This window comes from Ursus arctos, unplaced genomic scaffold, assembly GCF_023065955.2.
Source record: "Ursus arctos isolate Adak ecotype North America unplaced genomic scaffold, UrsArc2.0 scaffold_10, whole genome shotgun sequence".
In the NCBI taxonomy this organism is placed as follows: domain Eukaryota; kingdom Metazoa; phylum Chordata; class Mammalia; order Carnivora; family Ursidae; genus Ursus; species Ursus arctos.
The window spans coordinates 11,788,779-11,815,543 of NW_026622764.1; the positions used below are offsets into that span (position 1 = coordinate 11,788,779).

The 26,765-nt window shown below is 42.8% G+C and overlaps 1 protein-coding gene and 1 non-coding gene across 27 annotated transcripts in view; one reads left to right on the forward strand and one right to left on the reverse strand.

Moving 5' to 3' along the window:
• DOCK9 (dedicator of cytokinesis 9) overlaps nucleotides 1-26,765 on the forward strand; it is a 278,727-nt gene that overhangs the window by 118,589 nt on the left and 133,373 nt on the right. For all 26 annotated transcript variants that reach the window (XR_008957647.1, XM_026493511.4, XM_057307495.1 and 23 more), the window contains exon 2: nucleotides 6,231-6,347. Coding sequence is in view for 25 of the 26 variants with exons in the window: in XM_026493511.4 (XP_026349296.3) it covers nucleotides 6,231-6,347 (117 nt within the window). In the remaining variant the exon portion in view is untranslated. The remainder of the gene's footprint in view (nucleotides 1-6,230; nucleotides 6,348-26,765) is intronic.
• Nucleotides 12,186-12,292, reverse strand: LOC113251568 (U6 spliceosomal RNA). The gene has a single exon (XR_003314541.2). It is a non-coding gene; the product is annotated as a U6 spliceosomal RNA (small nuclear RNA).

Consider the following 26,765-nt stretch of genomic DNA (forward strand, 5'->3'; position numbering starts at 1 on the left):
AAGGATTCTGCTAAAATAGGACATTTGTCGATGGCAGCCAGCAGGGCTGTAGGCTGGTGACAGGTGTAGAGGTGTGAGCGAGTGACAGGAGCAAGCTTGTATCAGAAGCGAGCCACATTGCTTCTGTCTTGGGCCTGGGGGCTAGAGACACAGCCGGAACCCGCACAGCTGCCTCCATAAGAGGGCTGCATGTTGGTGAAGGAGTTGAGAACTGTGCCCACCTGAAGAATTCCCACTCTTCCTTCACCTTGAGGCGTCACTTCCGTGGTGAGGTGAGGAAATGTCCCAGCCCATGGGTCGCAGTTGGCTCAGCCTCCTCCCTGAGCTCTGCATTTAACTTCTGCCAGCACCTCCTGCTGTGTTGAATTAAATGTTTACAAGCCACCCTCTCCCACTGTCCAGAATATCCTCAACTCAGTTCCATGGCTACTCTCCAAGGAATGACAGCCCTCCCCCAGACCTATGTGTAAAAATTTAGAAAGTAATATGTATACACATTTTTGGGGAGAGTGGGCCCAGGTTCTCAGAGGGGTCTATAACCCCAAAGAGGTTAAGGAGCTTAGCACTGGGTATATTCCTTATCCCTTTCTGAATTTACAAATTCCAGCCCAGTTCCTGGGACATCAGAATTCCTGGGGGAGCCTGTGCAAGTGCAGATACCTGGTCCTACCCATAGAATTTCTAATTCGGTTTACTTTTGTATCAACTTCGCAGGTGATGCTGCTGCTGCTTGTTACCGGGACCCCACTTTGAGAACCACTCTTGTAGACTTTTGTAAACTGAAAGTACCATGGTTTGCTCCCTGTCTGATTTCACAATAACCTGAGAAACAAATGTTCATAAATAAGGACATTTAACCTCCACATGGGGGCGAAAGCTAGAGAAGTTGTATATATAGATTGAATTACATTTTTCACTTACTATAAAAGCAATATAATCCACTGTACAAGTTCTGAATGTCACAGACTCAGGAGCTGACCGAGCCCCCACCGTGCTTAGGGAAACATAGCGTCTTTGAATATTTAAAACCCAGACTGGTGAATTCTCAGGTTTTCAAAACATGGTGGTTCTGATGGCCTAGGAGCAGCTCCATCCATGACCATTGGTTGATTTGGATAATTCTGGGTCCAGAATCTTGCTTTTGACCATAGAAAATCAAGAACTTGGCTCTTGTAGCTGTGTCACCCCAGGAAGGATTAAACTTAAGTGTGTTGATGGCTTTAAAACCAAGGCCATGTGCCAGATCTACACTAAGCCTCTTTCTACTAAACTGGGAGTGGGGTACTAGCAGTCTGGTAATTAGCTAATTTCACTTTGCTGTTAGTGTGACGTTCCGGTCACCAGTGGCTCTGTAGGCTGGTCCGTTGCCTACCCTAGTGGGCTGTCCCCCTGCTCACGTGACCACTTGGAAAAGCTTAGTGAAGCTGAAGAACAGTGAACAGCTGTAACCAGTGAATCATTCTTCTAGAAAATAGGCAGTTATGCTCTTAACCCCCAGTTGAGTAGACCTAGAGGTGTGACTTCTCATGGGCCCACTGTCCTTTCTGATTGTAGCTGCTGCTTCTGTCTTTATCTTCCTCCTGTGTTTCATCCACTCCTGTGGCTCCTGCCTGCCTCACCCCTGGGTGTCGGTCCCTTTTATCTCTTCCTCCCCCACCTCCTCTTTGTCTCCTTTCCTGTTCCCTCGCCAATCTCCATTCTCACCCGTTACCCTCCTGAGGGCCACATGAGGCATGGTGCCAGTGACTTATTATTTGTATTTGAAGCAAGAGCTTTTGCCTTGTTCTTAGGTAGCAAATGAGTCACTCCCAGTTGACCCCTTTTCTTTGGGGTCAGTGGTTCTGTCCTGGAAAGCACTCCCTGCAGCTGCTGAAGACCGCTGCCCAGTCAGGTCTCCAGGAGTCATTTCAGTGAGTGATCTAAGGGTCTGTACATGTGTCAAATCTTCACAATCCTTGAGACCAAACAAGACATGTCATTCTTCCACGAAGATTTCTCTTATGTTGAAATCAGCCCTGTGGGCTTTCCTGTTTACATGCATCATCATTCTTCAACAGAAGGGTTGGCTTAGAAACCTTTCCCCACGTTTACTCAGGTTGAGCATTGGTGAGCACAGACCGGCAAAAGGGCAGCCTGGAGAAGAGTTCTGTGTGATGGAGACTATGTTCTGATCCAGTCTGCAGGTTACCTGGGCCCTTCTGGCAACTCGCTCAACATGTCATCCTCAGTTTGCAGCCTCAGTAGCATGGAACGATGTTTCCCTGCCTCTACCTTATAGTGTCTCTAAGTGATGTTAAAAGATAAACTGAGGCGTATTAAACATGGGTAGAGTTTGGACAAAATCATTTTGAATTGGGTGGCACCAAACCAGAAGTTGTTAGGAGCTTGGAGAGAGAAAGTGCGGAAGCAAAGAGAGGAAATTATTTGATTGGCTGTAGCCTGAAGCCTAGTTGGCTGTTTGCAATTGGTTGTTTGTAGTGTTTTTGATTTTGTAACCTTGAGGCATTCCCAGGCTTAGATTTTGGTTGGCTTACAGAGGCCACCAGGGCAGTTGAACTACCTCAGTGATACGGCCTCCTTGTTTAATTAATTTCACAGTGGATTAAGTGTGATCATCTGTGTGAAAACCTTCCAAGTTACACAGTAGCACACAAAAGCAAGGTAATCCTAACAACTACAACGTTACACTGAGTCATTCAGTACTTCAAGATACCATCAGGGAAAAACAGTAATCCACCCAGTTAATGATAGCATATCATAAATAGGCAAAACTGACCTGTGAATATTTTTATAGTTTTTATTTATTAAACCTTTTAAACAATCTAGGTTTGGTCAAATTGGTGAGAAATGATCATGAAATACATTTAAGAACAGGTAAACATGTTGTGTGTATCTGCCCAGCGACAGGAAACATGTCAATTAATTGGAAATAGAAAGTTAATATAAAGAAATTATTAAATTGGTAAAAGGGAATTAACTACTAAGGGTAAAGTTCACTCCACAGCATAAAGCAGCAAATGATGATTCTTTTTTTTTTATTATTTTATTTTATTTTTTTAAAAGATTTTATTTATTTATTTGACAGAGATAGAGACAGCCAGCAAGGGAGGGAACACAAGCAGGGCGAGTGGGAGAGGAAGAAGCAGGCTCATAGCGGAGGCGCCTGATGTGGGGCTCGATCCCATAATGCCGGGATCACGCCCTGAGCTGAAGGCAGACGCTTACCCGCTGTGCCACCCAGGCGCCCCAAACAAATGATGATTCTTGGGCCAAATCCGGCTGTTGCCAGTTTTTGTAAAGTTTTAACACCGCTATGCCCATTTGTTTATTTATTGTCTGTGGCTGCTTTTGTGCTACAATATCAGAGTTTAGTAACCAGTAAAGCTGGCAAAGCTGAAAATATTTACTCCCTGGCTCTTTTCAGAAAAAGTTTGCCCACCCCTGCTCTAAGAATACAAGCATAGTCTATCTAGGGAGCTGTGCCGTAGGAGCAAGGCAAAAAACTCTAAAATGTCATAGGCTAAGAAAAGACCCTTTCTCAGCAGGTCCCTCCAGCACCCTCTCTGACAAGGGCTGACATTGTAGCACTGTTTCCTGACAAGCAGACTGACCTTGCCTGTGGCCTGAAGGGACTGCACTGCTGGCCCTTGTTGGAAGGGATGGGAAGGGAACACACCCACGAAGGGTTTGCAGACCCAGTGGTGCCTTTGGAGGGGCCCAGGGCTGGTGTGGAGGACCAGGCCACCCCGTCGGAGCTTACCTGGTCCCCTTCATATGCTGGACACCGTACAGAGCAGGGGGGAATGCAGTGTCTATCCCATCCTGCAGGATCTGTCTGTCTGACCTCTTTATAATGTAAGTGTAGCTGTCAGAATCCAGAACTCTGTCATTGTATAAAGCTATGCTCATCTTTGAGTTTTATTAGGAATATAGTCCTGGTTCCCAAGGAAAACCTAACTAATCATGACATCTATCCATTCTGCCAACAAGCACTTAAAGCACTGTGTACAGTGTAACAAACTAAAATAAAGGAACACATTATTCAAGTTGAATTAAAATATTTTGGAAAATATTTTTATTATTTTCTGTGACAATTCTTTCCTTAAAAATGCTTTGTGTAAATCTCTTTCTTCTTTGAACCGTTTTTTGAATGTAGAAACAGTTTAACGTTATGAATATCTTGTAGGAAGAAATTACAGTCCCATTACGATAGCTTTAATTTTTTGTGTATATTTTTATCTCTGCCCATAAATGTATATTTTGCTTAATTATAATAATGATGCCCTTGTTTGGTCATTGCATTTTTTTCATAGCATATCCAAACATCTTTGTAGAGTCTACTTTTAAATCAAATAATGGAAGTTAAATATGAGCATTTGTATGTATGTTAGGTAGAGTAGGCTGACAACCCCTTTAAACAACTCCAGAATCTCAGTGGTTAACACAGTGGATGCTTTCACTCCTGCTCGGGGATATTTCAGCACCTGTTTTCAGGAGGCAGCCTTCTGTTGGGTGGTTGAGGATCCAGATGCCTTCTATCTTGGGGCTTTATCCTCTCCTCAGGCCTCCTGAGTCCAGTGCTGGGTCCTGTGCATGCTGCTGGCAGAGGGGAGAAGAGAGGGAGGCTATCTTAGTCACTTAGGGTAGCTGGAACAGAATATAAGGGAGTAGGGGGGCTTAAACAACATATTTTTTTCTCGCAGTTCTCGAGGCTGGGAAGTCTAAGATCAAGGCACTAGCCAGCTTGGTATCTGGAGAGAGCCCACTTCTTGGTTCATAGATGGCTTTCTGCTCACTGTGTCCTCACATGGCAGAAGGGCGTTCTCAGGGGTCTCTTTTATAAGGTTACTTGTCAATTCATAAGGCCTCTACCTTCATGACTTAATTGCCTCCCAAAGGCCCCACTTCCTAAAACCATTACACTGGGGATTAGGTTTCAATGTGCGAATTTTGGAAGGATACGACATTCAGTCTCTAGCAGAGCTTTTATGGTCCAGGCTTGGCAGTGGCCACACTTCTTCCCCTCACCTGCCATTGGCCACAAGACACAGGGCCACACGTAACACTGGGGAGGCTGGGAAAGGTAGTCCCGCTGTACCTAGAAGGAAAGGAGAGATTTGGGGAATATGCAGCAGCCTCACCAATTCCCAGTTGTGATGCCACATACCAGATGTCTTTAATATATTTTGTATATATCTATTGTCATTTTAATAGGCATAACGTGTTGAGATTATGTCATCAAATGATTTTTATTAATGGTTTCAAAACATCTTGCAGGAACTATTGCTGTAATGGACGTAGTTACTTCTGAGAACATTGTGTGTGTGTGTGTGTGTGTGTGTGTGTGTGTGTGTGCGCGCGCGCGCACATGTGCCTGCATGCCTGTTTTATCACTTGGCATACTGTGATATAGTTGCATAGGTGTCTTTCTCCCTGACCTAGCCCAGTTAGTGCCTTCCATGTGATAGGTGATCAGCAAACACCATGGCAATGCCTAGCAATAGATAGAAGAGATTTTTACTGAGAAGGCTAACTTTGAAAATAGTCAAAAAAGGCATATTCCCTCATTCCTTTTCCCACTTGCTTATTGCCTCTTTCTTCTGCTTGGTGCATGGTAGGGATGGTCATCCCTACCTGCTGAGGTTCACTCACAAACACTGGTTTAAGTGATACCATCCTCTCACCCCCACAGCTCACATTTTTATATGTTTAGGTATTATATAAAGTGTATATAGGCATTTTAGGAGACAGGGATATCTTGATACTCTGAGAAGAGTTCTGTAGAGTCTTAAGTGAAATAGTGAGTCCTGTGGATGTTTTAAGCCTGGGCCAAGAAGAGTGCCACTGTTGGCATCCAGCTCTCACTACCAGACCACAGCTGGACCCCTAAGCAGGGCAGTTCCAGCAGAGCCTAAGGCTTGGATGGGGACTGACCTAGCCGGGGGTGACCCAGGACACAACTGGACATTCCACCAGACTTCATAGCCTTCTTTGTGCTTTAATAACTAAATAAGCATGATTGTAGATAGACCGAGTACAAGGAAGTGTCTTCTGTTCCGTTGAAAATAACTTTTATGTCTTGTTTGTGATTCTTCCTTGTAGTAAAATTAACATGCTCTCATTGAAGAAAAGTTGGAAAATGCAAAAGCAGATAGTATAAAGTTCATTAATCTCAAGGAATTGCATTTATCTATAAGAATGTTTCAGTTGCTAATTTTTTTACCTTTTAGGCAAAGCCAAAGCTGATTGAACCACTCGACTATGAAAATGTCATTGTCCAGAAGAAGACACAGATACTGAATGATTGTTTAAGGGAGATGCTGCTCTTCCCTTATGATGACTTTCAGGTAAATAACTTTTAAATAGATGTGGTTGATCTTTACAAACAGTTCTTTTTAATCTAGTGAGTTACTGTTTGGTTATTTAATTTTAGGATTTTTAAAAGATGAAGATGTTATTTAAGAGAGAAAAGTTGTATCATTATATTTTTCCATGCATTCCTTTATGGGTTGATTTTTTAAATGGTATTATTTTTGCATATAAATACACACAGATAGGAATATGTGTTATACATGTTTACATATGCATACAGGCAAATACATGCATATGCTTACATACATATATGTATTACCTGTGGAACATAAGTATTTTTTGTGTGTGTTATATTTTAAATAAAAGTGCTATACTCTGGGTGGATTTAACGGACACAAGTGCCTCCTATATCTTATGAGCTTTGTTTGAAGAGGGATTTAGGGTTTTTGCCCAGTGCCTTGGTGCTAAGAAGAGGCTTTGCTGGGGAGCACTGGAGGATTTTGTCATGTGTCCTTTCAGGATAGCACTTTGGGAAACCACCACGAGAGAGCCCCTGAACCATGTGTGGGCTCACAGAGAAGGAAGGGCTTGGGGTAACCAGGAATGTCTTGACATCTACCTCTCTGGTGCCGTGACAGATGCTGTTCCTTGGATCTCAGCAGCTGCCAGCCGAGGACCTGGCACGGCTCCTGCTGTGAGCTGCTCTCTAGATTGTTGCTTGAAGCCTTTGAGATTGCAAAGACCCTGTGGCCGAGTGACTCACAAGAGCTTTGAGGGTAGTGAGGAGTGAAGAGTAGGACCCCAATCATGTTAGAGGCTGGGCAGCCTGGAGTCACCTCAGTCTGTTTGGAGGTTCTGGTTATTTCCTTGCCCTCTGGGACGTATCTCATCATGGTGCTTCCTTCTTTTCTGCCTCGAAGCTTCTTTACCCAGTGCTATTACCATCCAATGTCATGTCTTCTGTGAATTGAGCTGCCTTATTTTTTTTAAAGCTTCATTCTTCATTTTTTAATTTGAAAAGTACTACAGGGGCACCAGGGTGGCGCAGTCAGTTGAGCCTCCGACTGTTGATCTAGCTCAGGTCTTGATCTCAGGGTTGTGAGTTCAAGCCCTGGGTTGGGCTCCACACCAAATAAATAAATAAAAATAAATTTAAAAAATAAAATAAAAAGCACTACATACTTGTAAAACAGAACAGAATAGGCACTATTGAAATACTTGATGTTAAACGCCTCTCCCACTCCTTTCTTCCTAATCCCACTGCCCAAAACAACCTACCACATACAGTTCTGTGCCTACTGCATTGTCTTTAGAAACTTCCATGTTCATAACCATTGTTAAATTATATTCCTTGAAGTTTTTTTTTTTCCCACCAGATTTCCACCAGTTTATAACAAAGGTGGGAATTCTCACAAATGTTCACTTTTTTAAAACTTGTTAGAGATACATGTGAAGAAAGTGATTATTGTTTAATTCCTTCCTGAAAAATAAGGAATGCTGTGGATGTGGCATTGGTCATGAGTGTGGTGCTGCTGCCGAAGTACCTTCCACTGATAAATGGTTTCAGATCATGCCCCAAAATATGACGTTTTGAAAACCTCATTTTATGAATAGACTACTCGGCTAAAACAGAAATGGAAGCTTGAGGATGATTTCTTTCACCTATGACTTTGGCAATAAGTTTATTAGCATGAGACGTTAAATCAGATGAGTACAAATTATCCTTCACATTGACACAGGTTTCCTGTAGTGTGCTCCGAGGGAGCTAAAGGTTATCTCAAATGTCTCTGAGTATGAAGTATATGTATTCTTCTTGGTATGAGTAATAAAGTTATCCCAGTGTTTGCAACCTAGAATGCAAAGTTGTATTTGCAGCCTGAGATAAAATTACTTAAGGTGCAAACAAATCAAAGAAACAAGATACAGTTAATTTAGTATCATTTTTTACCCCAGGGACAAGGAACCTGGATGTGTAAGCAGTTGTAGAACCAGATGATTGAAACTCTGAGAAAAACTCCTTTGTCCCTTTTGCTTGTAACTATTTCCCTGGAGATACCAGGCACAAATTTTCTAGGGAAGGCAAAGAACTCACTGACATTTTGCTGGCCAAGACTGAATAAGCAAGTTATTTTCTGTTTTCGGGGTTTTTCCCAAAGATTAAGGAGCTTGAATTTCATCTTTGATCCCCATCACAGCAATTATGAGGGTTACATTTAAATTTGGATGCTGTTACTTGTTTTCCTTGAGATTCCTATAGTCTAAGTAAGGCCATTTACACTGTACTTTCTTGTTAGATTGTCTTGGTGATTTTAATAACTGTCTACGTAGCTGAATGAGCAAAATGTCTTAGAAGTGTCACAGATTCCCTCTGTCTCTCTATTTTTAGGCAGAATAGAATAATACAAGGAACTATCATTGTATTATTAGAGGCAGAGGGAACAATTAGATCAGGAGAAAGTATTTCATATGGGAAAAAATAGGAAGATGGTTAGGAAGTGGGTCAAATTGTGAGCAGAAATGCATGCTGGGGGTTAATTTGCAATATGCTTACTAGTTAAACACTACTAGTTAACTTAAAATAATAGAACTTCGTGCAAAGTTCTGTCAAATGCATTCAAAGTGATAATTTACTAAAATATAAGTATGGATAGTGATGAAACATTTGTACCGTTTTAGGGCAAGACATATGTTGGTCTTGGTCAGGTTTTTGTTTTTTTTTTTTTTTTTTTTTTTTTTTAAGATTTATTTATTTATTTTAGGGGGATGCGAGGGGTGGAGGGAGAGGGAGAGAGAGTCTGAAGCAGACTCGTGCCAAGTAAGTGCGGAGCCTGATGCACGGCTCAGTCTCACAACCCTGAGATCACAACCTGAGCCCAAACCAAGAGTTGGATTCTTAACCCACTATGCCACCCACGCACCCTGATATTGATCAGCTTTCAAGGACACCTGTGTTCTCTGAACACGAGTCTTATGTAGAGAAGATTTTTTTGGTCAGATGTACTTGCTGAAGGGTGGGAGAAGAGTGTTTAAAAGAAACAGACAAAATAACCTGAGAGACATGGAGTCAGTGTGGATTTTAAAAAGGCAAAAGGACAGTTCTCAGCCCTCAGAATATTTATGAATTTAAGTTTTATTTGCCAGAGCCCAGGGGCAGGAGTGTGGCTGAGACATCCCTCACTAGCTGATGGCACTTCTCTTTTCAGAATCAGCCCCATGCTTTGGGGTCTGTTCTCTTCTGTCTCTGTGTTGGCTTCATGGTTCTCCTTGCTGGCAATATCTTCTTTTCTCTTCCATCCTTCTAGAATCTTCTCACCCTTCTGAGGCCACTTCACATCCCTTGTCCTCTGAAGTTGTTCAAGTCCACAGTGATTTTTTCCCCCATTCTCTTAATCCCTTTAATACTCACTGTCACACTGTATATATTCATACCTAAGTACATTGTCTTGGGCTTTTCACTAACGGCTTCTTATGCCTTTTGTGGTCTAGTGTCACCACCTGTGCTGTGGCCCCAGTGAAGCCTCAGGCCTTGTGTGTGTGAATCTCTGTCCTCCCACCCACCTCACATCCACTTAATCTCTTCATTGTTAGAATGTTTTAGATCAAGAAATGTAAGTTGACTTTTGCTGAAGAAATGACACATCTACGCACAACTGAAAGTAATGCCCAGGATTGCTCCCCTTCTCTTCAGATGCATAGAACCCCATGTGGTTCTGGCCACTGACTCCCAGTTATAGTTCTCCTCCAGGTGGAAGTCTTTTACCAGGTGATACTGGTGGTTTTTTAAAGATTATTTTTTAATTTTTTTTTTTTGATTTTTTGAGAGAGAGAGAGAAGGAGCAGGGGGAGGAACAGAAGGAGAAGCAGACCCCTTGCTGAGCAGGGAGCCGATACAGGACCCGATCCAGGGACTCCAGGATAATGATTTGAGCTGAAAGCAGATGCTTAACTGACTGAGCCACCCAGGTGCCTGGTGGTTTGACATTCTTAACTGTTGCCGTCACTCCACTGAATATGCAGCTTGCCAGGGAGCTCCTTGTATCCTGGCTTATTACAAGGTTACTAATGTGTGTGCAGTAAAGTGGTAGAACATGGGAAAGGTAGTAATTAGTCAAAAAGGAAGCCGGAGGCATTTATGGACACCATTTATATTTCACAAAAACTAGTGTTTGGTGTGTGATATAAACTAACAAGGATAGGATTTGTATGGAAGAAATAAAAAGAGCGTGTTGTGTTTCACTTCCAGAGATGTACCTAAAGGAATTGAAAGCAGAGACTTAGAGATACTTGTACACCCATGTTCACAGCAGCATTAGTCACAACAGCCAAAAGGTGGGAACAACCCAAGTATCCATCAGTGGATGAATGGATAAACAAAATGGGATCTATCCATATAATGGGATGCTATTCAGCCTTCAAAAGGAAGGAAATTTTGCCATGGGCCACAACATGGGTGAGCCTTGGGCATATTATGCTAAGTGAAATGCAGCAATCAGAAAGGACAAATCTTGTATGATTCCATTTACAAGAGGTACTTAAATAGTCACATTTATAGAAACAGGAAGTACAATGGCGGTGGTCAGGGGCTGGGGGAATGGGGAGTTTTTGTTTAATAGGTATAGAGTTTCAGTTTTGCAGGATGAAAAGTGTTCTGTGGGTGGATGGTGGTGATGGCTGCACCACAGTGAGAGCGTTCTTAATGCTCCTGAGCTGTACACTTAAAAATGGTTTAAATGGTAAACTTTATATTATGAGTATTTTACTACAATTGAAAAAACAGAGAGCATATGGTTGCAGGATTTCTGTGCTCCACAGATGTGAAATTATTGTCATCCTTAAAGTTGGTCAAAGTCAGAGTGAGGAGTAATTTCTCCGGTGCTCTTCCTGCATATTTCATGGCGTAGTATCGACATCATATTCCCTAGCAAGAGAATTTAAGTGAAAGATAAGTGTACCAAGGAAAGATTATTAATAATGGGCAATCCTAGAAATTTTCGTTTTTGGAAATGTTTAGATACAGGAGAATCCTAGAGTGTTCTCAGCGTTGTATAGAAAAATGTGGTTAATCCATTTCCCTTTAAATAACATCCTGATTTTTATTTTTCCTCTGTTTCTTTTCCTTTTCTACTTACATGAGACTGATAATGATCTACAAACCACTGACCTGAAAAGGAAGCCAGGCCCTACTACTTACAAAGGGCCTGGAAGTCCCTGATCTCATTTCCCATCTGTCCTTTTGAAAAGAAAAAATTCTTTCCACACTGTTTTGTCCTCACTTTTTATTATATGCTGCCAAAAAAATTAATCTCGGTACTTTGTTTTGAGCTTTTTATTGAAAAATGTTCTTTTGATAAATTCCTCGAAATTTTTATCAGAAGGGATTCAGTGGCCAACAATGTAACTTTCTGTGAACATTGTGGTTTCTGGGATATTAGTTCATGTCCAGGATTGAACCTACCCGAATAAAATCTGGATAAATATAATATCTCTAAATTGACATTGACCAGACCTTTAGGAGATGAGAATTTTAATTCTAGTTTAAGTAATGACTTTTACAGAAAACAGGGACAGATCATACTTTCATGATCAAATATATTTTAAAAGCTTATTTTTTGGATGGAACTGATCAGTTGAGTTGAAGAGTATAATTATAATTGGTAGTTCTACTCCTTGTGCAAAGGGCTCAGCCTTGTGAGATGCTTAAGAGTATGAGACAGGGCTCCTGCTTTCAAATTGCTCAAAACTTAGAAGAGATAATGACCTTATGTTTCTTTTTTTTTTTTTTTTTTTTTTTTTTTTCCGACTGGCCTGCACTCAGCCATTCCTGCCAACTCAACACAGACCAGGTGTCTTCTGGTCCCATGAGCGGCTTTCCCAAAAATATGGAACGCTTCACGAATTTGCGTGTCATCCTTGCGCAGGGGCCATGCTAATCTTCTCTGTATCGTTCCAATTTTAGTATATGTGCTGCCGAAGCGAGCACGATAATGACCTTATGTTTCTGATAGGAGAATGTGACCAGTATCACGAGAGAGATCAAGTCCCATGGGAATTTATTCTATTAAGTTGGAGATAGTGGGACATCAGGTGCTAAGAATCCTTTAAGTACTTGGAAATGCAGAAGTTCAGTCTAAGAGAGGAGCGGGGGTTATTGATCTGGGCTCACCCATAGCAATATGAGTCAGCAGTGCAGACACCAAGAGGATGGGGGTGCCCCTGTGAGGACTGGATCTTGGGGGCACCTTCACTGAGGAAGGAGGCAGGTGGGAAAAAGACAGAAAGTAGGGAAAGAACCAGGAAACTGCAGGGTCCTGGAAGTCAGTGAGAGGAGTTTGAAGAAGGTAGGGAGAAAGGACAGACAGTCTCACGCTCCTCCTGATGGGGTGGGGAGTTGATACCTAGGACATCTTTGCCGGTGAAGATAGTTTCTACCCAGGGCTGATGAGGAGAGCAGATCGGGTACAGGGGTAGTGTTACATGGTCGCAGAGAGAAGGAATCATCATGGCTCAAAGTAAGAACAAGAGGTTTTATCAGGATTGGGAAAAAGAGAGAATGAGCTAAGAAAGGAAGTCCAGGGATGGGGAAGACATGGAAGATGCCAGTGTTATAGGGATGTGGTTTGAAACAGGGCTCTTCACAGGGGCACCTGGGTGGCTCAGTGAAGTGTCTGACTCTTGGTTTCAGCTCAGGTCATGATCTCAGGGTCATGACATGGAGCCCTGCATCAGGCTCCACGCTCAGTGGGGAGTCTGCTCGAGATTCTTTCCCTCTCCCTCCTCCTCTGCTCCCCCCCTCCATGCTCTCTCTCATAAACAAAGAAACAAACAAACAAACAAACAAACATCAGGCAACAGCAGAGGTAGAGGGAAGAGCAGGCTCCTTGCTGAGCTGGGAGCCTGGCGCGGGACCCAATCCCAGGACCCAGGGATCATGACCTGAGTGGAAGGCAGATGCTTAACTGACTGAGCCACCCAGGTGCCTCATAAATAAAATATTTTAAAAAAGAAAGAAACAAGGCTCTTTGGGGATCTTGGGGGTGGAATTGAGGGTCTTTGGGGGGAGAAGAGAGAGAGTTTCATCTCTGAACAACATGGAGAGGATTGGCTATTGAGAAATTAAGAGTGGATTTGGCTGAAGGGTTAGTGTCAGGCTGGCTCAGGGGCAGTACAGTTCAGTGGGGGAGGGGGGCAGTAAGAAGGGTTTGGAAACCTAGGGAATAGGGTGAAGAGGGGGTGCCAGAGTCATTGTTAGTTCCTCCATGGCCATAGCCCTCATCCTTTCATGCCGTGGTTAATGCAAGAGCCTCCTATCAAATCTTCTAGATCCTTTTCTTGACCCCTTCCAGTTTATCCTAACGGAGTAACCAGAGTGATCGTTTAAAAATAAGTTTAAAAGGTAGATGAGATGATATCACTCCTGTGTTCAGAGGCCTTCAGTGAAGACCTTATCATGGCCAGAAGGGCTGCTATGGTCTTGTCTACCCATGACCTCCCTGACTGTCTTCCCACACTGTCTGCTGCAGACACACTGGCCTCTGTGGGGGCTTCTCCTTCACCCCGGGCCGTCTCCTGCCGTAGGGACTTTCTCAGGCTTTCTCCTGAGCCAGTGAATTCTTTACCCAGCTGTCTCCCACCTCCTGCAAGCCTTTTGCCAATCTTACCTTCTTAGTGAAATCCTTGCTGATTGCCATACTGCCTGACCCCCTTTGGCCTTCCTGGTCCCTTTTATTTTTTTCTCACCACATTGCTTATCAACTTCCAACATACTTACACGTTTATTCATGTGAACTCTGTGGGGGCAGGGATCTTAGTCCTGTGCACTGATGTTTCCAAGCACCTAGAAACACATGGCACAGGGCAGGAATTCAATAATACTTGTTGAGTGGGATGAATGAGTGAGAGGGAGAGAGAAGATGAGAATGTATGAATCACCAACCAAGAGTGGGCTCCTTCCACCTAACATTTTCGTGAAAACAGCCTTTTTGGGAATGTCAGTGCTTGAGAACTGAGAAGAGAAAACAGAGGTTGGGGGTTTAGTGGTAAGATGGTGTGTGTGTGGGGGGGGAGGGGAATAGCAGCAGGGCCCAAGACGGAGGCACTTGAGGTTCTAAAATGGCCTCCCATGGACTCTTGGCCGGGTGTGGAGTCTTTAGAGGTGGATGTTACTGAGAAAGGAAGATAGTAGAGGACATGGTGGGTGAAGGAGCAGAAATGCTTGGTGTGGGGTCATTGGAGCAAAGTGGCCCTTGGAGAAGGGGTGTTTTGGTGTTTGCAATCACACGGGGACGTTGGGTAGGCAGCATGGATCATGGCACGGGTGACCTTGGAAGCCTTGTGGGTAAAGTGAATCAACATATAAGAAAACACTAAATAGTTTGACAGAAATTTGGAAAGTTAAAGATGTAAAATATTTCAGCCCAACTACTGGGGCTATTGAACCTAGATGATACCTAAAGTCAAATAGAAATAAGTTATAGGCATAGCTGGTCAGATGACTATTTTGAGCATTTAATCTAAGCTTGAGATGGATCCCTCAGCCCCTTGAAGATATACATGGTAACATTTCTTCCTTACTGGAGCTGCAGCAGGAAAAGAAAATGATATAGGACCATTTGGTTGTTACTGTTTCCTTGACTGTCACATTTGTTTAAAATCTTGTGCCGCTCAACAAACTTAAAGGAATATCAGTCTTGGAACCGTGCCAGTTCAGTATTATTTAGGTGAGGGTGAAAATTACTTGTGAATAACAGCTTCTCTACTAGATTCTCCATCCACAACCACAGAAATATGTCAAGGAACCATAACTAACTTTGATTTGTGTCATGCTTTCTAAATGAAGGTGGCAGCCTTGTGGGATCGGAGGATGAGCTGGACGTGACCGCTGCTGCTCCCCGGTGAGGTTCAGCTCATACGATACTGTGGTGGTCAGAGAGGAAGGCCGTGGCTGTCCCTCTGGATCCCCACACTCTGTTACAGGCAGAGCTGGTCCATTCGCTCATCAGTGGAGGGTATATGTCATGCCCCCTGGCATACAACGATAGGGGGCGTGATTGACGTGTGTTCGTGTTATTTTGGGAGATGGGGGCATTCATGCAGAATGTGTGATGGTGTCCCAGGACCTGGGTAACTCAGGGAACTGTGGTGCCTGCCCCAAAACCATTAGAATAAGATCTTGTCCGATTGATCTCTGTATTTACAAAGCACATTAGCCACTTTCCTCCACACAGCCTGCTAAGGGAAGTGGCCTTTTTTCACTGAGGCAGATCCTGTATTACATGGGTTTTATTAGAAACCACATTGGGTGGCTCAATTGGTTAAGTGTCTGCCTTTGGCTCACGTCATGATCTCGGGGTTCTGGGATCAATCCCCACCTCTCTCTGCTCAGCGGGGAGTCTGCTTCTCCCTCCCCATCTGCCTTTCCCCCAGTTCATGCCCTTTCACTTTTTCTTTCTCTCAAATAAATAAATAAAATCTTTAAAAAAGAAAAAGAAAAATACTGCACACTGCTGAGGAAGACTTATGATCAAGTAGGGAGTTGAGATTAACTACATAAATAACTAGAAGAAATAGGACACACTCACTTGCATATAATATTACCTGCATTAGTGGGTCTAAGATTTGATTCTCTCACGTAGGGTAAAAGATCCTGGGTAAATCTCATAGTCCAACACTGTGTGCGTGCACTCCCCACATCAGGTCACACTCCCTTCCTCCCTTCCTTCCTCAAATCTTCTTTGCTGTTTTAAAATAATGTTTGACTCACATTTTAAACAGGTCAGAGGGAATGGTAAGTGTCCCACAATTGGTAGAAATGGGTAAGCACAGACTATACTTGGAGCAATGAGGGGTAGGAGGACAGTTTTATGTATGTGATTAATATATTTGTCTTAGGTTATTAAACATGACTAACAGACAGACATAGACAAAGTTCTAAGTGAAGGTGATATCCTAAGACCACGTAAGCACATGGAGATTTTATTATACTGCATCTCTACATTCATTGAATATTGATCTTTATAATTATTCATAACTATAAAACTATCTCAAGGTGGCAGCTCGGGAGTAGAAGAAAGGAGACACAGTAGGATTGCATGGAAAACAAAAACAAGGAGTCCTTAAAGAGAAAATCTAGGTTTTAGCCTCAGAATTACCAGATGTCATTGAACATATTAGTAAGTTCAAAATCTCTGTGGTTCCTACAACTTGAAAGGGTCCTTCTGTGTCCATTGCTCTGCCTTTTTCTGCCGGGGTTACCGGGCAGAGCCTAGATGCTGCCAAGTGTGTCCTGCTCGGAGTGTCCGGCAGCACCCTGCGCATGCGTGCTGCGTGTGTGCATGAGCTCCAGAGAGGACGGAGTAAGGAAGTTCGGCGAAGTCCCCAGATGTCAGAGGTCCTCGCGTTAGGACTTCTGCTCCGCGTTTTATCTGCAGAGCATAATCTCGGCTCCACCGTGTTTAAAATAAGACTTTGGATGGCATCCCAGGAACGGAAGTGCTGAGGCCCGACGCTCTGATGAGCAGTGTGGCGGTGGTGGTGCCGGCAAACGTGTGGAGGGATTTGAGAGCAGTCATCCTTGGTGCCTCAGGGAAACTGTACACCGAGCGATGAGGAGAACACGAGGAAAGCTCACCAGTATCTTGGAACATGTAAATAACCAGTATCACGTTTTAACGTGAAGCATATTCACTATGCTAGGTGTTCACACAAAGGTATGGTCTTTTCAGGAACTAAATTGCATTCTAGAGAAAGACATACAGAGCCATACACAGATAAGTAGAAAACAAAAGAGTCTATGCTTGCTTATACCTTCCTTAAGATTCTGTTGCCAGATGGAACGTGAATCAATCAGAGGGATGGTAGGCGCTCTAGACCCGAGATTTAATCATGTGATCTGAGGTTTAGCCCTAGGTCTCTCTGTTACTAATCTGGGTGTTGGGCTAAGTGAGAAGCCTTCTTGAAACTCACTTTTCTTAATCGATAGTTCAGAGATAACATTTGCCCTAAAATTTGGGTTCTTGTAGATATGCAAGAGACACCACCAAGCAGCAAGGCTCTTTGCACCCCAAGCTGATGTCCCTCAGTTGGCAGGGAGGGAGCTGAGGGCCTAGGAAGCACCCCCCTTCTCTCTAGGTAACATCAGTTCATTTTTGAGGATTTGCAAAGTCACGTGATTTGGGGCAGACTGAGCCCCTTACTCATGGGGAAGCTGGACCTGCCATATGTCCCCCAAATGACCAAAGGCCACTCCTGCTTTTCTGGATTACTGCCTCCCCCTCCCCCCCGTTCTCTCTTATGAAGCAGTATTTAAGAGTGACTAAAACCAAGCTTCTTTGTAACACCAAACCAAACATAAACCAAAGGAAATCTCTAAAAACTGAAAAATTGACGAGTCTGGTCATGAAGGGTCCTGAGCATTTAACTTATTTAGTTATAGTTTACTGCATTTGGAAAGTTATGTAATCTATAATTTGGGGGGTTAGCAGAATGAACTTTTTATGACTCTCAAAGGTCTACTGACACTTACAAATGCATGTGACATTTTAGGAAACAGGACAGAACCTACCTGATGGCTCACCAGTTCTGAGACACTGTCTCATTTGGAACCTTGAGTGATCTTACAGTTGAATAAAAGAATCCCCATTTTAAAATCTCAACTGCCCATTCACTCAACAAACATTTATGTTGTGCCAGATGTTCTGCTGGGTGTTGGAAAAGCAAAGATGGGCAGCATAGTCCTTGGGTCTCGAGTCTGGTAGGAGACGTGGGTGGTGGGAGCAGCTCTGCAGTCAGGTGGGTGGCCTGGTGCATGAGGGAGTCACAAGTCCCCATGTGCTGGAGGGCGGAAGAAGGGCAGAGAGTCCGGAAAAGTCATTAGAGCTGCTCAGCCAGGGTCTTTGGTTCTGCTGAGGAGCTTGGGCTCTATTCTGGTGGCATTGAGGAGTCATGGAAAGGATTTATCCTGAGGCCTGATGCTAGCAGATGAAAATTTTAGAGAGATGACTGGCAGAGAACGGGTAAGAGGGACATAGAGGGGAGGTGGGCATGAGAGTGTGGGTGCCACACTGTGGTGCACACAGGAGCCCTGTACATCAGTCATTGTTGTGGGGACGTCCAGCAAAGAAAGTCACTGACGTCACACGGGGTGGCACTGTTGAGTGAACAGAGAAGGACGGTGCTGGATGGGAGCCTGGGTAGCTTGCAGGGGCTGGTGAGGAAGAGCTGTGAGGTATAGGCGGCCCCAGCATGGTTTTAATAGGCTCCTTGAGAGTTTGTTGTAAAATCCCTCCAGAAACCTAAATGGGATTCCTTCTCTAGACCCTGTCGTGTCCCATGCCTTGTCCATTTTCTTAATTATTAGTGAATTCGACACTGAGAGTTCTCAGGAAACTGAAAATGAGATCTTCTGTTGTTAATAGAACATTGTAGGTCAGTCGCCAAGACTTGATCTCCGCAAGGAGATGTGGGAAACGCCCAGTTTCCAGCCTGGCTTGGGACTGAATCCTCCCAAAGCAAGTCATCTGCTCGAATCAAATGCGTCTCCCAGACATTTGGAAAGGTTCCATTATGCTGTGCTCAATAAGTTACAGTAAAGTCCCCGGAGTTTCTTGTAGTAATGTTTCATGCACAGACAAATGCAACCAAGGCTGGTGTCCAGCATATGATATAAAGGGGCCTAACTCCACAGACACGTGAGGTTCCCTGCAGTTTGGCACAGGCCTAGGACAAAAGGAAGGAGGTGTTGAGAGCTCCCTGTCTAACCAGGGAGTAGTTGAAAATCCAAGATAACTTTAGAACATTGAAGTGGACTCTGTCCATTTGGCCCAGTTGAGCACAATATAAATTCTACCCAGGGCTTACTTGCTTAGTAAAGGAGATGGGCCAGGCTGAGGGACGCCAGCCTGAAGAGCTGTCTTCCCTCCACCGCCTGGGCTTTGATTTCTGGCGACATCCACTTCCCTCCCCTCACTGAGTGCTGGCCCCCTCCTACCACACCCCAAGGTTGTCCTTCTCCTGGAAGATCAAAGTACTCTTTCTCTGCAAATGCATCAAGCCCTCAAAGGTCTGAAGGCATAGTTCTACTACGTGAATTAAAACAAACACAAAAATGAACACACGTACAGGGTGCTTTGTATAGAATTACAAACAGGGTAGGGGTTGACTGCTAAGCAGAGAGAGTCCACATTTTTGCCTAAGAGTAGATGGGAGCTGACCCAGGCCCAGAGACCTGGTGGCCTTCCCTGTCAGCATGGTCATCTATCAGAGTGAGTCTTGGGCCCTCTTCTCGGACCTCAGGCCATCCGCAAGCCTCCAAGCCCATCTCAGAGGTGAGACGGCACCTCGGAAATTTCCCTCACTCTTCGACATCCTGCAGCCACGTGCTTAACTGACCAGTTACCGCCTCTCAAAGACCTTCTTCACCTGTTTTCTCTCAGTGTCTCAGCTGATGCACAATGGCCTCACCTCTCTTCAGAGCTGTTGTGCTTAGAACACTAGAGGAGCCGTCTCTTCCTGTTTCCAGGCCTGCACTCCCTTCTGGGCTGCCTGTGATGTTTGTTTTTCTGTCTGAGGGAGGACACTCCCAGCCCTATGCTCCTTTGAACAGGAGAGATGGGGAGACAGTGTGTGGCGGATGCATGCAGCTGGCTCACGTGGCAGCCCACCCACTTCTCTGGGATCCTGTCTCTAGCTCATTGTTCATATGGCCCCAGGGGAAGGGTGGGCCTTTTGTTTCAGTCTCTTAATTAAAATCTTATAAAGTAGGGTATTTTAAACAGCAGCGGCTATGCATGCTTCCCACCAAGAATTAAGAGGGTTGTTTTATTATAGTTTTAATGCCCATTCTAAAGTGATTAATAAAAAGTCCCATATCCATACCATATGGGTTGAGAGGGTTAGAACAGTAAAGAAACAATGACACAAAAGCACGTCTCTTGTTACCACTCACCCTACATTTATTTAAGTCTACAAAGTGACTCTTTCCTTCCTCAAATCCAACGATTCCTTTCCTAAAAAAATAAATAGGGTAATCAACTAAAGCAGACCTAGTATTCATCTTATTTTTTTGGATGTCTTTTAGTTTCTCTCAAAGTGCCTCATAGCACTCAGATAATAAGCCATTTGAGAGAGATAGACTTAGAATTCCATGTTCACAGAACTGTGGAATTTTTAAATTACACAGGAAGCCTGAAGATCCTTAGAAAACTCTGTTTTATAGATGTGGAAACTTAAAACTTTCCCTCAAGATCACACAGCTAATTAGAGGCCACGCTCAGATGAGAACTCAGGTTTCCTGGCTCTCTGTTCAAACCCCTTTCCAATATCAGTTCTCAGATTCTTCCATAGGAAGTCAAATTAAATTATTCACCTCACATTTCTTGTGGTTTGAAACATGAGCCTCTCAGTATCCCAGCTTCAGTGGGGTCAGGGTGGCGGGTTGGCCGGCACTGATGGAGAGAAGACAGAGCCAGGTTGGGGTCAGGAATTCCATTCGTAGAGAGGGATTCCAAGTTGAAGATGAAGACCAGGGTTGTAGCAGGCCATCAGGGGAACAGCTGTGAGTGATAAAGAAGAGGGTCAGGAAGTGCCAGGAAGCCCCAGGGCTGTCCCAGGTGAGGAGACCTGCTGTATAGTACGTCTGTCTGTCCCTTCAGGTGACCCCACAGTCCTGCCTGCCTGGGCCAAGCACCCTGGGCTATGGCTCATAGCCGTTGAAGTGACCCCAGTCTTTGGGGGGAGTCATTTCAACCAAGAAAGAAAAAAGTTTTTAAAATAAAAGAGCATCTATTTGAAATTTGTCCTTCCAAATTAGACTTGGAGATACTTACAAGTTCTGTTTCTATTCAGGTCTGGGGGCAACTCTGAGCTCCTTCAACTCATTGCATTAAAAAAAAAAAAAAAAAAAAAAAAAAAGGTCTCCTGAAGATTGACCTGGGCTCTCACATGTCCTTGGATCATCTTCTGAGCATTTGGGCGAGGACTTCACCCCTTTCTCTTCCTGTAGCAGTTCTAAATTTTTCTTTTCAGTAACTCCTGACATTTTTTGGAATTTCTTGTAGACTCCTGTCCATACTTGGCCAAGGTAATTAAGGATCTCTTTGTGTCAAAGACTACCAGCATTTAACCTAAGTAACAGTAACTGACTGAAAATAATTTAGACTATTGTAGTAGCTAGAAGAGGGCTTTTATTTTTATTTAAAAAAATGTTATTTATTTATTTGAGAGCAAGAGAGACAGAGAGAGAGTGGGGAGAGGAACAGAGGGAGAGGGACAAGCGGACTCTGCACTGAGTGTGGAGCTGGACGTGGGGCTGGATCTCACGACCCAGAGATCATGACCTGAGTCAAAATCAAGAGTCAGATCATCAACCAACTGAGCCACCCAGTCGCCCCTAGGGCTTTTATTTTTAAATTGTGCTTTGGACTATGAGGTTTCTATTCAGAGTGGTTGTTGGAGATGCTAGCTGCATTTATATTTAAGTTGCAGATCTTATCACACTTCACAGTGTGAAATGTTTCTTCCCTCCCCCCTTCCAAGTGTGGAAAGCTACTTAGAGAATGCTGCCACTAAACTTTCTTAGTAGAATGGAAATAATTTATTTCCAAACATAGGAATGGGAATGATATTCTTTGAATGTCCACCTTGATGTAGATTTTATATAAAGTGGGTACAGACCCATTTTTTTTAGCAGGAGTATGATTTTAACTGATAGAAAAATAGAAGAGAATATCACAACCATGAAAAAGAAAATTAAGTCCACTTTTGAGGAGAGCTTTAGTGTTCATTGAGTATAAATCTCCAGGTATTGATTGGGACTCTGTTACAAGCCAGATTAATAAAACTGCAAAAATTCAATGTGAATCGATTTGGCGTACAATAGACTATTACCCAAATATGACTTTTAATAAACAAATCTATGGAGAAATTAAAATAGAGCCTTCACTCATGCTGTAGTCTTCAAGGGAAGACTTCAGTTTTCATAATGGACCAGAGAACAATTTGTAATAACAGAAAAAAATTATATACAAGTAATGGATGATTATTGGTAGAGTCCTATTTCTATCTCCATTGACTATTTTATTCATTCATTCTTGAAACATTTATTGAGTACTTAGCACAGAGATACAGATAGGAGGCTATGTCTCCTGCTCTCGGAGGAGTCCACAGTCTGATAGGAGAAAGTGGGATGTGTGCCTGCAAGATAGTTTTGGATAATGGAGTCACAGATTGACGAGCTGCTATCAGACAGGACCTCATGGGCCATGGTTTATAAAGTCTGGGATCAGATCTTAGCTTTGCAAGTCCAGAAACCGAATTTGTTCAGTGCGACCAGAGTTGTTTTGGGCTCAGAGAACTGACTTGTAGCAGACAACCGCACAAGAGAACTAACCAAATGCCATTTAATAATGAGCCTTGAGAATTAGAATTAAAAAGCAGATCAGAATACATTCATTGGCTGTGTCAGCTCTCTCTCCTTAGCAAAGTCTAAATGGGAATCACATTATAAACAAGTGAATTGGTGAGGCTGGACTCAGCAAGGAGTGGGAAGACCTTGGGACCTGAGGACATCAAGTGGTGGCTCCTCATTGGTGCCAAGTCCAATGTTAATGGTGCCCCGGTGGCCCAGCCAATAGATTCCAACTTTTCCTTTTAAGTGGGGATAAAGACACTGATGAAATTGCTCTGCTTATGCAAGACCTGTTCTTTCTGTTCGCTCATTCTTTCCCCAGATGAGTTAAAACCATTGATTGGGCTATAGGTTGGTGGGGTTTTTCATTCTTCAGTGTTTTTTAATTCAAGTTTAATTAGAGTTCTGGGCAGTTTTTCCTTTGGCATAGGATGTATTTGTAGTTCTAGGATTTAATGGGTCTCTTTTGTGTGTCCAAAGAGCTAATCTAATTCATTATGTTTTGATTCTGCTCTTTTAACTCTCAAGTTTCTGCCCACTTTGTACTGAATACAACTTGTACTATCCCGTACAATCTTCTTGATGTCCTTTTCTCCTCCCTGTTGGGTTTAGATTCCCTTCCTCTTTCCTCTCATATCAGCGTGTGCTTCTGTGCCCCTTTCTCTCATATTCTTCTGTAGTACTCATAGCACTTTAATACTTTATTTCCTCCTCTTCCTCTGTCATCAGACTATAAGCTTTATAGGTACAGCAAGTACACTTTATCATACTTGGTGTCTCCAGCTGCTAGTTCTGTGTCTGGTGGTAGTAAGTAGTGACTCAGTAAAGGATGGATGGATGGATAGATGGATGAAATGATACTTACGCTGAGCCCTAAAATGATCAGTACAATGTTTTGGGGGAAGAGAAGACATTGATATTCACTCCTAAAGTCCAACAGACATCTTTCTCTATCTTACCTGTCCACTCTTCGGACACTGACAAATGTCCTAGGAAAGGTGAATGTGGAAACCAGATTGCAGCTTCGCGTGTCCCCTTGATGCTTCTGCCCTAACTCTATATTGTGATTAGTATTTGAAAACATTTTCATGAAAACAGCAGTATTCTTCAGTATGTTAATTAGGACATGGTCCTATCTCTTAACTGTTACAGTTATTTATTGCTGATAACAAACCACTCCAAAGCCTAGTAATTTAGGGCAATAATTTATCATTTCTCACAATTCTGAAATCTGATCAAGGCTCAGTTAGGTAGTTCCGCTTGACTTGCTATCTGCAGGGTCTGGAATGCTTCCTCACGTATATCATGGTACTTCTACCAGTTTGGCTAAAACCAGCTGTGGGCTGACGGGGCATCTTTCTGTATCTGGCCTTTCCATATGGCTAGTTTGGCCTTACTCACAGCATAGTGGTCTCAGGTAGTAAAACTTTTAATGTGGTGGTTGTCTTCCAGGAAGGAAGAACAGAGCTACTAGTTTGCTAAGTTTGGAACTGGCAGAATGCCACTTCCACTTCATTGGATTGGTCAAAGCCAGCCTAGATTCAAGGAGAGGGAAATCGTCTCTACCTTTTGGTGTGAGGAACAGCATGCATGTATAGGGAAGGATAGCAGCCATCTATCTAAAAGAGATCATCTAAAACATCCAATTTTGTATACAATAAGAAATAGACATAAAAATAACATTTAAGCTAGATATGTACTACAGAAGTATGTCTCAGTTAAGTGAACGGTTTTTAAGAAATGCATTAAATTTATTTGGATGAAGTCTCTGAGGGAGCAAAGGGCTCTTGTCAGAAAACTAAGCTTTGTCAAAATCAGAGCTAGTACTTGATCGGTAATGGACTCAAACCTAGTACTCTGGTACTGGTGGGTAGTAAATAAACACATAGACAATTGGTTTAATTATGCCCAGTGCTCTCTTATCTGTTAAAGGTCAGGTCTCTCTAGAATGATTAAAGTTGTTTTCTTTATAAAGTGAGAGAATAATGGCACTCTGATCTGCAAGAATCAGAAAGATCCATATCCTATTTCTCTCACCTTAGAGGCATTTGGAAAAGTGTCACATAATTAAAGTTTCTTGAGTTGGTAATTCTGCCGGGAGAATGCTGTAGTAAATTTTTTCTTTTGACTAGTGCTGTGATGGGAAATGGGCTGGAAATGCCTCTAATAGTCTCATTTCTTGACCTGAGCATTTCCTGAATATTTCTTTTAAAGTATAATAATTAGTTTCAAAAATCTTGATAGACCCAAATACATCAAGATGGGCAGGGCTGTAGAGTGAATCCTTCTTTGAAGCATACACAGTTTCTTGAACAATTCCCCTTTTCTTATATTATTCCTGATTTTTAATAGTTTTGACAACCTCTTAGAATCACTTGTTACTCGGAAACTTTTAAAAAATAGATTATGCCTCTTCAGTGCTTGTTGTCACATACCTCTATGGTATTTCATGGGAAGAGGTGAGAAATAAGGGTCACCATTTGTGATATTTGTAAAGAAACCAAGAGCAAGGGTTACAAAGACCTCTTAGAGGCTGAATGAATTAGTAATTCACCCATGAAGGACTTCAGTGGAGAATGGAGTTCCTTCTTTCCCTTCCCTCAGAATAAGGGGACTTATTCTAAAAACAGGGTTTAAGATTACTTTCAAAGATTGGCACTATGCAAAAATCAGTAAAATAGGTGAAGGAAGCACAACATTGAGAAAACAGGGGCAGGAAATAAAATTAAATTATATATAAAATATATGCGGTGAAGTTTTCTACCTGTGCTGGAGGGGAGGGATCACAGATTTGGCCTAAAGTTTCCTCCAACCAAAGGAAGAAGAAAAACATTTGGGACAAATGCTGGGAGATCCCAGCTTAAATAGCCACGAAGAGCTACGACAGGGTAGATTCTCTTAGCAAAATGTTTTCATGTATGCTGTTTTTGTAACTATGATCTGTTAATAGTATCCAAGGATTACAGTCCTCAGGAGAAAAAATCTAGAACATTTCTTTCTGAAGCCTGAGGTTCAGTTTCCCCATATTGACAAAACAGTACCTCCCAAATAACCCTAATTAGGGTGGATGTGCTACTGCCTGAAGTCATGAGGCATTTTATTATTTAAAATAAGTATTAATCCTCTTGAAACATGAAAACAGTTCTAGTGTTAAGGAGGGGTGGTAGCATTCACAGTTCATAGATCTATTCAACAGCTATTGATGGAGCACCTTCTGCTTGTCTGGTTACTGGGCTGGTTAGGCACTGGGGATGTGTCAGTGAACAAGAACAGAGACAAAAGGCAACTAAGAGATGAATGTGAAGTAGAAAAAACACTCCCAAAACTTATATGGAGTCCCAGAAGACCCCAAGGAGCCAAAGAAATCCTGAGAAAGAAGAACGAAGCAGAAGGCATCACACACCCTGTTTCAAGCTCTACTTATAAAGCTGTAGTCATCAAAATCCTATGGTACCAGCATAAAAACAGACGCATAGGCCGATGGAACAGAATCTAGAGCCCCAAATAAACCCAAGTGTATACAACTAATATTTAACAAAGGAGCCAAGAATACTGAATGGAGAAGAGAAAATAAATGGTGCTGGGATAATTGGCTGCTCCCAAGTGAAAGAATGAAGCTGGACCCATGTCTTACAATACTCACGAAATGAACTCAAAATGGATTAAAGACTTATATGTAAGACCTGAAATCATGAAACTCCAAGAAGAAAACATTGGAATAAAGCTCCTTAACATGAGTCTTGGTAATGATTTGGGGGGGGGGGTATGGTACTTTGAAAAGCAACAAAATAAAAAGTAAACAATTGTGACCACACTAGACTCAAAAGCTTCAGCAAAGCAAAAGAAACCATCAATAAAGTGAGGAAGAGACAACCGATTGAATGGGAAAAAATGTTTGCAAACCATATATCCAGGGGTTAATATCCAAAATACATGAAGAACTCATGCAACTCAATAACAAAAAAACAAATAACCCACATTGAAAAGGACAAAGGATGGGAGCAGACATTTTTTCCAAAGAAGGTGTACAAAAAGCCAACAAGTACATGAA